At 34.9% G+C, this 10,638-nt stretch overlaps 1 protein-coding gene across 1 annotated transcript; it reads right to left on the reverse strand.

Moving 5' to 3' along the window:
• Positions 1-947: 947 nt before the first annotated feature.
• LOC110319383 (olfactory receptor 5AK2-like) lies at positions 948-2,027 on the reverse strand. Its single transcript, XM_021194876.1, has one exon. The coding sequence runs from the start codon at positions 1,939-1,941 to the stop codon at positions 1,012-1,014; it is 930 nt and encodes a 309-aa protein (XP_021050535.1). The 5' UTR covers positions 1,942-2,027; the 3' UTR covers positions 948-1,011.
• Between the last annotated feature and the right edge of the window lie 8,611 nt (positions 2,028-10,638).

Consider the following 10,638-nt stretch of genomic DNA (forward strand, 5'->3'; position numbering starts at 1 on the left):
ATGTAAGCCAGGTCTATATATGTTATAATTTTTTGGGAGAAGATTGTTAAGGGACACAAAGCATCAGTTTTTGGAAAATACTTCTGCTATACAGCATCAAATCTGCATTTAGTTTTGTTTTCCTACAATGTAGACCTTTTAAGTGTGTATGAAGGTAGATAGGTGGAAATTTAGGCTGTATGCTCAACAGGAATGAAATTGATATACATTTCCATGACTTTTATGTCAGTTTCCAAATTTCTTAGAATAACTGTTAGGAAAAGAGTAATATTTTTTTCTAGTATTCCAGTATCTGTGAGGACCTATTCTTATATCTCTCTTTCCTCTCTTTCCCCATACATATTTACCAAGAACATGATCTTTCACATTTCACTTTATAATATCAAGCAGAATCGTTATAGGAAAATAGGAACAGTAAAAATACTCTCAAGAGAAGAGCACATGCCCGTGATCCCGTTGAACACCAGAGTCTAAATAATAGAAGTATTCAGGCAAAATTAATTAAGCCCTTCTAATAGCTTTATTTTAATTTTATTGTCTGATGGCAGTTGTTTAGAAAAAGACAACTCATTAAAATGCACAAAAGTGGAGTTGGAGAGATAGCTTAGCAGTTCAGCATGTATTTTTAGAGAACTCAAGTTCAGTTTCCCAGCACCTATACTGGGAGGCTCACAGCTTCCTTTACTTTCAGCTCCAGAGGATCTGATGCTTTCCCCTAGCATCTTTGGTATCAGCACACCTGTGGCACATAATCTCTCACACACATACATACAGTTCAAATTAAATATCTTTCAGGAATCACAAATACAACACTGAACACACTTTTTTTTTCAGAAAGCATGAATGAACATTATTTTATTAAATTGAGATGTTTTTCTGTACCTGTTAAATACAATTGATATAATGAAATAATGTCTTTAAACCACATGTCACTCAATATGTGGCTTGATATCTGGGGTTCAGAAATAGCTTGCTTGATAAAATTTGTTGAATTATAAATAGATGTTCAAATTATAAGCATTTCTTCCCTATCCTTTTGAAGGCTTCTATTACATCTTGGTTTCTCAANCTATAGATCAAGGGGTTCAACATGGGAATAATTATGCCATAAAACACAGAAGCTGCCTTTTCTTGCTCTTGAGATTCATTGGTATGAGGGTGGAGATACATATAGGAGAGTGTCCCATAGAAAATGGTGACTGCAGTCAAGTGGGAAGCACATGTGGAGAAGGCCTTTTTCCTTCCTGCAGCAGAAGACATCCTTAGGATGGCAGACAAGANNTATATGTAGGAAAAGATGACAACCAGCACAGTGCTCACCAGGTTGAACCCCACAAAAACTGTCAGTAGCATGATACTGAAGTCAATACTGGAGCATGATAGGGCAAGAATGGGTGGCTCATCACAGAAAAAGTGATTAATGGCATTGGATTTGCAGAAGTTCAGTGAGAATGTAAAACTTGTGTTTACTGAAGCATTTAGGAAGCCCATGGTATATGAACCAACCAGCAGTAGAATGCACAGCCTCTGGGACATGACTATGGGATAGCGCAATGGGTNACAGATGGCCACATAGCGGTCCACAGCCATAGCAGCTAGGATGAAGCAGTCGATGGTTGCAAAAGTACCATAGGCTAGTAGCTGTAACATACATCCTATGATGGAGATAGATGCTTTTGTCTCTNTGAAGTTTTTTAACATCTTGGGAGTAATAGCTGAGGTATAGCAGAGATCAACAAAGGCTAGATGTTGTAGGAAAAAGTACATGGGAGTGTGGAGGGAAGAATCANTTTTGATGAGCAGGATCATTCCAATGTTACCCATGAGTGTGACGACATAGATCATTAGAAATATTATGAACAGAATGTGCCAAGATTTGTGCTGCCCAGCAAATCCCAGAAGAATGAATTCAGTCACTTTGGTGTCATTACGTTGTTCCATGGCTAGTAAAAATAAAAAATAAAAAAATAAAAAATCATCTGAAGAGTTGCAAAGAAAGAAGAGTAGAGAAGGCTGAGGACATTATCCCTGAACATATTCCACGATGTTTAGTTTCAAAATAGGAATAAGAAAACTTTCTGTGATTCAACTCATGTTGGCTTTAAAGGATAATATAAGGAGCTAGGTACAATGACTCACATCTGTAATCCCAGAACCTGGGATGTAGAAGTAGAAAGATTCAGGACCAAGTGAAGCCATGAGATCAAACAACAAAACAAGAAAAAAAATCCAAAAATGACTAATACATAGTATGTCAGCTTATGCAGTTCCAATAGAGTGTGGAGAATAGTCCTTGAGCAGTATATTATGTTCTCAGGGGAAAACAAGCATGCCATAAATACACCAAGAAACAAAGATAGACTAGCTTATTTAGTTATTTATCTAATAGAGTGTAAGTTATATATGTGGTCCGTGTGCATGTAATTTCACTTCTTTGAACATATGTGTAGCCAAATGTTGACATGTGGTGTCTTCTTCCATGGCTATCTACCCTATTACTTGTGCCAGTTTCTCAAGGAACTTAGAGCTTGCCAGTTTACATAGACTGGGAGTAACAATAAGCTCCCCGGAACAGCCTAACTCACCTAGGGTTAGGAATATAGATGAATGTTGTATTTTTGGCTTAAATTTTTTTTAGATTAAAAATAATTTAAATTGTGTGTGTGTGTGTGTGTGTGTGTGTGTGTGTGTGTCCACTTGTGCAAGCTTCTCTGTGTGGATGTAGAAGCCAGAGGTCAATATGATGTGTTTCCCTTTATTGTTATCCAGCTTATTTTTTGACTCAGGTCCTCTCACTGGATATAAACCTTGTTAGTTTGGCTAGATTGGCTAGCTAGGTATCCCCTGGGACCTTCTTGCCTCAACTCTTACCAAGGTTACTGGTGTGTACCACTGTTCCTGGCTTTCATGTTGGTGCTGGGGATCTGAATTTGAGTCCTCATGCCTCTTCAGCAGGAATTTTAATCACGTAGTCACATCTCCAGTCCTACAACATGCTTTTATGTAACTACGTTTTCCCTTATGTTCTTTATGACTTAATGTAAACACTCTACTTAGATATGAAAACTCTGACTTCTTAGGGTTCTATGTGGTCTTGTTTCTCTATATTTGTTCATTCTCCTCTTTCCTTCTATTATTGTGTTCTGACAGTCATGACTCATGTCATATAGAGTTTTCTATGGAGGTGTTTATACATGTCATAAGTTCATATTCTCTGTCATTCTCAATTTGCTGTATCCAACATTTTCATAGAGTATTATAAAGATTTCAGTATTGTTAGAAGTCTACCATAGTTTTAAGTGTTTGGTTCCAATTCCTTATTCACACCACCATGGTTTAGAAGCACAAAGCTTCAAGTGTGATGGTGATCCATGGACCAATCTTTCATTAGCTCTGTCCAGTAGTGTCTCTTTCATAATTATGTGTATGCTTTCCTAGGGATGAAGAGCCAATCACAAACCATTTTTATTCCTGAGATTTGAGTCCCACATGGGTTAAAAATTTTCAGAGACTATATCTTTTATATGTTGTGTTTAATGTGATTTAATGTTTCCTCATATTTTTAGTATCTATATGTATCTGCATGCCTGCATCCCTGTGCACACATATGGAAGCTAGAGGTAAATCCTAAGAGTTGTTTCTCAGTTGCCATTCATCATTTTGGAGACAGATTCTCTCATTGGCCTGAAACTCTCTGAGTAGTCTAAGCTGAGTAGAGAGCTCAGGGGTCTGCCTGTTTGCTTTCCTAGCACTGGGATTACAGGTTTGTGCCACTTTACTTACATATGCTTTTTGTTTTCTTTTTCCTGAGTATTGTGCTCACACTTTTATATACACATGAGAAGCATTTTACCTCTTGTTGTGGATCTTACCAGTCTCAGTATTTATTATTCTAAAGAAAATGGACACTAAGAGAGGGATTAATAGCCATTGGCATGTGTGACTTTTTATTATCAAATAATTAAATATTTTAAAATGATTTTTATGTGTGTAGGCATTCTGCCTGCATGTATGTAAATGCATTACAAGTACTTGTGGTGTCCACAGAGGTGTTGGATCCCCTGGTACTGGAGTAATGGACAGTTGTGAGCCACTGTGTGGGTACTGGCAATCAAACCTGGTTTATTTGATAGAGCATTAAGTGTTTTACTTTTTTTTTTCAATTAAGTCATCTTTCTGTCCTCACTTGAATATGCTCAAAATACGAAAGGATTTCACTTCATATTTAAAAATCTATTCACAAAACATTAGCATTACTTGTTTCAGAAAAGATATGGAAGAACTATTATTTATGTTTTTATGTATATAGATATTCATAATTTGCATGTAAGTATCTTTTGTGTAATATATGGTATTTTGGGTAATTATCTGGTTTATGCCATTTGTAAATTCTTTCTTGAGATTCATTTTCAGAAATCATTTCTATATTTTGAATACTAATCTTTTGGTATTTATGTATGTCACAAACAAATTTCCAGTTAGTATCCAGTCCTTTGGTAATATACATAATACATACATAAATACATACATACATACATACATACATACATACAGGTCCTTAAAACTATTAAATGAAAACCTTCTCCAACTCATTTCATGAGATGAATGTAACTCTGATAACAATGTAAGAAAATGAGATTACGATTGATTGATATAGTACAGATGCAAATGTCTTTAAAGTGCCCAATTACTCACAAATATAGCTATGTATAAGACAATGTTTCAGAGGAAACAGAGAATACACCAGAAAACAGCTGTTTCCCTTCTTTCTCAGTACTTATTTAACCAAAGAAAGAAAATACATTGCATTTAATGGAGAGTATAATGTAATCTTTAGATACCTGGAATAAAACCTTTAAACTCATTAGATAAGTTAGTCATTGGCAACAAACACAGAAAGCACAAAGGCTTACCATCTATTCTTGTCAGCAGTGGCTAGTAATGTCTTTTGCAATTGCAGGACAGCACCTCGGGTGCAGAGACTCAGAGCTGCATCAGGACTGGAGCTTCCAGGAAGCTTTGGGTAAAGCAGAGCAAGCTGGGCTGTTTTCAGATTCCCCAATAAAACATCTCATTCCACTTTTCTAGGAATGTGTGCATAGAATGCATAATAAAACTTCCATGGTAACATATTAAAAGGAAGACAGCCATTTGATCTTCTCAGCACATACCAAAAATTAGTTGGTAGAAATCTGTAAACCTTTGTGATAGACTACTAGAAAAATGGAAACAGAGGGGAAATTGGGATAATTTTATGTAGTGTTTTCTACCATATTTGTGTACTAAATATTATTATTTGCAATTTGTGAAATGTAGTGCTTATAACTGAAGGAATATTCTGATAATGGCTTTCATCCCTGAATCTATTCAATATTTACCTTAAGTCTTAGCCAGGGCAGAAGGGCATGCAAGGGAAACAAAGAGAACCTTAAGTATATGGAGAGACCCACAGCTGTTACTATTTTTATGATTTATTTAATTATGTATTTGTTTTCATGGAGCATCTCAGAATTAACATATATGTTTCTAGTGTGGCTAGTGATGCCATTAGACATTAGTCTGACATACAAAGGCATACTCCACTTGTATTGATAACAGACAATGCTTTTACTAATTAAATTTGCACAATTTCATAATAAATCTAATGGATTCTGATTGTTCTCACTCCCCAGCTTTTCTCATCTCCCTCCCATCCCTTCAATTTTCCTTCAGCTCCTCCCTACAAGTGCCCTTTCTACATTCATGTCTTTTTGTTCTGTGTCCCACTGTGCTTAGTAAGGGCCTTATGTGTGCTCACGGGTTTGGAACTCTACCCTGGAGCCTGGTGACCTCATTTGTGGATATACAAGTAGAGAAAATGACTTGCTTTTTCCCTAAATCAATTCATATTATTTTAATTTAGAATGTTTGTTCAGAGGTGACAGAAAGAATTAGTAGTTGAACACTTACCTAATATCCTTGAAGCCTTTGGTTTGATCCTTACCTTTGAAGTAAATAACAAACAAAAATGAAACACAAAACCAAAACACTACAATAACAACAAATACATTCTGTATAAGTACCAATCTAGCAAAGAATGTTCATCATACTTATTGAGAAAAAAAAATCAAAATTTTTAAGGGAATAAAGAAGAGTGGAATTCAACCCTGGGTTGTGGTTAAGCATGTCACATTGTAGACATTACAATTCACATTAACTTACTAATTCAACATAATTCCTATCAAATGCTAGACAGAATTAATTTAAAGTATTCTTCAACAAGCCTATTCTAACTTTTATATGGAAGAGAAAAGAGAGAGAATTTTAAATGGAAACAATGTAGAAACTTGTTCTACCAGATTTTAGGAGTTCTCATAAAGTAGTTACAATAAAGACAGTCTGATACAGGGGACAAGGCTATAATATTAATAGAACTTATAAAATGAAATGTTAAGCAGGCCTATTAGTCTGCAGAAAACTGATATATGAAAACCGGGCACTAAGGTCCATGAAAAATGATATAGTATATGTGATGCTGTGCGTGTCTACATGTACACAAATATATTAGTTCCTGCTTTGCATTTTATAAAAGCAGCTACAGATGAAATATTTAGATTTTAAAGGTTTGATAGTAAAATATAGCAGAACAACATGACTTATATGTACAGACAAAATTTAAAGGAGACAAAAAATACAAGCAAAAAACATTGTAAACATTACCAAAGGACAGGATACCTACTGGAGATTTGTTTGTTTTATACTTAAAAGTCAAAGGAGTAGAAGCCAGTGTATAGAACTGATTTCTGAAAGTGAATCTCAAGGAAAAAGTTCACAAGTGACATAAAGCAGATAATTATTATAAAGAAACACTAAATGATCAATAGAAACAAGAAAAGATACTTGTTTGCTAACAAATCATTAAAGTATAATTTTGTTTACTAATTTAAAATGTGCAGTTAGCTGAAAGTATAAAACTACATGGTCTCACATATTTCTGCTAGAGAGGTGAATTATCTCATCTGGAGACAAATTTAGATATGTTAGTAAAATTAAAGTCCTCCTCTCCTGTGATTTGGAATTTTCAGTACAGGTACATATCCATAGAAGTTGATTACCATAATACTAAGATACTGATAAATATCTATGTATTAATATACATACATGTAGACATGTTTATACACATATATGCTCATATATAAGAACATCAGAAAAACTATATAAAATAATTGTGTAAGTCAATGAAATCATTTGAATTAAATACCCAGCTGGAGCTACTACATGTACATGGATACCTCTCTCAAGTTTAAGAGTGAATAATAAAAGAAGTGAGTTGCCAAATTAGATTGTAATTATGGGAATGTTTATGTATGTATGTATGTATGTATGTATGCATGTATGTATGTGTATATATGTATGTATGCATGTATGTATGTATGTATAACAGGTTCTCATGTAGCTATTTCTGTAGCTGAGGATTATCTTGGGAGTCTGATCATCTTGCTTCTGCCTCTTAAGTGTTGGAATTATAAGCATGCACTATGTTGTCTGATTCTTGTGGTCATAAGGACTGAACTCAGGGCTTTGTGGATATTAGACAAGTACTCTATCAACACCTATCTCACATTAGTTTAAGTATATCTTTGTTCATCCTAAATATGTACAATAACAGAAATTTGTTTGAGAATAAAAAAAAACACATCTTGAAGATGTCAGTCTTGGCCTCTTTGACTCAGGTATCAGTGATGTGTTATGTTCCAAACATGAGATGATTAGTTTTAGCTACGATTATACCTTTGGTGATGGCAATATAGTGAACTATAGTGATGGGTTGTCCTGTGTCTTTCCAACATTGTGAGAATTAGCACAGTGTGGTAAAGTGTAATGAAGTGAGAAACAATTCCAATCTCTATGCATTAAAATCTAACGGCTAATGACCTGCCAAAGTTGCCTTCTTTGGCAAATCTATGATAAAATATATAAATATAGGCATCATTGAGAGAGTTCCATCCAGTGAACAAAAGCCTTGTTTGAGGGAGTTACAATAGGTCAGAGTCTATGTAAACTAAAGTTCTGATAGAATACTGACAATGACTTCATTTATGTGAACATTGCAGCTGGGGGCTAGTATTAAAAAGGCAGTGAAAAATTAGTTGCCACTATCACTAGACATGCTAACATGGATGTAGAGAGGCTGACAAGACCTCGACCATATACAAGAACAAGAGGGGACTAAGGAATTCTCAGAGAGGGAGAAAGAGTCTTCCCCAGGAATAGAACACCAACCGGTTATCTGGTAATACCAACTGGGCAGTCCTGAGAACATACACACAAATAACATTACATGGACAGAGAGGATTGTACTTATATATTTAGGGATATACTTATGTATGTGTTTATGTAACAATTAATGAAAAAGACATCACAGATTTGAAGGAGAGTGGGGATGGGAATTATTTGGAGGAGTTAGGAAGGATCAAAGGGAAGAAAGAGATGATGTAATTATATAAAATGATTTAAATATATAATGGGCCATTTTCTTGGTCTTTTTTCTTTCTTTTTTGTCTAATCCTATGTGTTAGTTTTTGTTTTATTTTCTATTATATTTTATTATTATTCCTTAAAATGCCTGTTTGCTTTCTAACGGGAGAAGAAAAGGAGTGGGTGTGGATGGGAGGGGAAGTGCGAAGGAATTGGGAGAAATACAGGGAGGAGAAATCATAATCAGGATATAGTATATGAGAAACATATCTTTTTTTTTTCTAGTAAAAGAAAAAAGCAGAATGAGTCAGAAAATAATAAAATTGAAGTCATTAGGTTATTTAACAACAACAGCATCAACTACAATAATGATCAGGATGTGTTGAGGGAGCTCTAGAAGGAGTTGGAAGGAAAAATTGGGGTGGATATGATCTTGTTTCATTGTACATGAAATTAAAAATAAACTGAAAACTAACAAAAATAAAATAAAATAAAATTCATCTTAGTTCAGTTGAAGTCCTGTAATTGTAAGAGAAACAAAGTAATAAATAAAAATATTAGTCATTGTAACACATACAATAAGGTGTGGAGAACTTCTTGTATTCCCTCATCGATGTCCATTCATTCACATGGTTTCCCCATGCAATCTCAGCTTAGTCTGTTTCTTCCATTTCTGTTGTATCACCAGANANAGAGTAATTATTCCCAGTCTTGGGTGAAACGTGCTGCAACTTGGTCTCTGACTTTTGTTCCCTATCACCCACAAACACTACAGTGATACACAACTGACATTGCAAACATCTTCTGTTGTATTTTAGTTACACTAAAGTTGCTTCATGATTCACTTTTGGCAGCTGGTAATTACCTACCAATGTCTCTCTACTTTGTTATTTCCCACCAGTGGTTATAGGTGGGGACTAAGGGATCAATATTCTCTCTCTTGAGATCTCATGTTCTGGAGACTGGGATACAACTGGGACAAACAATGCTCATTGCTTATCTTGTGGTGAAAAAGTGTAAGCTTTCCAGAGGAGAAAGCTTATTTCATGTATTACATTAGGGACTTCTACTTTTAAAAACACTGCCTTATAGATAGCAGGCACTTTCTCTCTTGTTGTAAGTCTGTAAATATTTTTATGTCCAAGAATCTGTGTTTGTGTCTACTTCATTATCCTTGTCACCATAATTTGCAATAAAATGGCTCTCTTTAAAAACCAAAGTTTCATATAAATATGAAGACATATACGCTCTTGGTGTGACATTAAAGTTATTACTGACTTATATTGTTAAAATACTTCTGTTTCTATATTATCACATGATAATCTCTCAGCTGTACACTTAAAGAAAAAAAGCCTTACTTTTGATTCATTATTTTTCCATTTTTCTGAAAGAAATTGCGTAGTTAAAAATTACTCCCCCCAAGAAAGGAAACCTTCATTGTAGTTGCACATTAAAGTATCAGAAATTTAGGTAAAAATTTGTGAATTAGAGACTTTGAATTTTCTGTTTAGAAATTACTAACATTGGAACTTTAATGAATGAGAAAGAATGCATATTAGTAACTATCTGTTGCTGTGGTGAAATACTTTGACAAAGATGCTTAAGGAAATGAGGGTTTACTTTGGTTGACTATTCCAGAGGAGACAGAGTCCGTTTTGGCAGGGAGGCAGCAGGAGCACAGGGCTAGGCTGGGAGGCAGGAAGCAGACTGATCACAGTTCATCTGCGAGTGGGGAAGCCCACAGAGAACAGGAAGTAGGGTCAGGTATAAAAAGTCAAAGTATGTCCTCCAGCAAGGCTTCATCTAATTGTTCAACTCATTTCCCAACAGTGCCTCCAGCTCGGGACCAAAATCTAAACACACTTCTTCAAACCACATCAGCATGACACTGCGACCCCTCCAGCATTGCTCATTGTGCTTAGGGCAGCTTTGGCTACTTGGCATTTTGAGATTCCATAGGAAGTATAGAAATTTTTTCTATTGCTGTGAAGAATATCATAGAATATTAATAGAGATACTGAATAACAGGGTCATTCTATAATACTAAATTTGTTCAGCATTAAGTTACTTTTTCCAGTGTTGTAACATAGTCATTGTAGAGAAATTTTATCTCTTTGTTAATTTTATTCTTAATTTTTTTTTTTTTAACGTCTTCCTTTAAGGGAAGTCAGTCTAAAATAG

The sequence above is a fragment of the Mus pahari genome, chromosome 3 (genome assembly GCF_900095145.1).
Source record: "Mus pahari chromosome 3, PAHARI_EIJ_v1.1, whole genome shotgun sequence".
NCBI classification, from domain to species: Eukaryota; Metazoa; Chordata; class Mammalia; order Rodentia; family Muridae; genus Mus; species Mus pahari.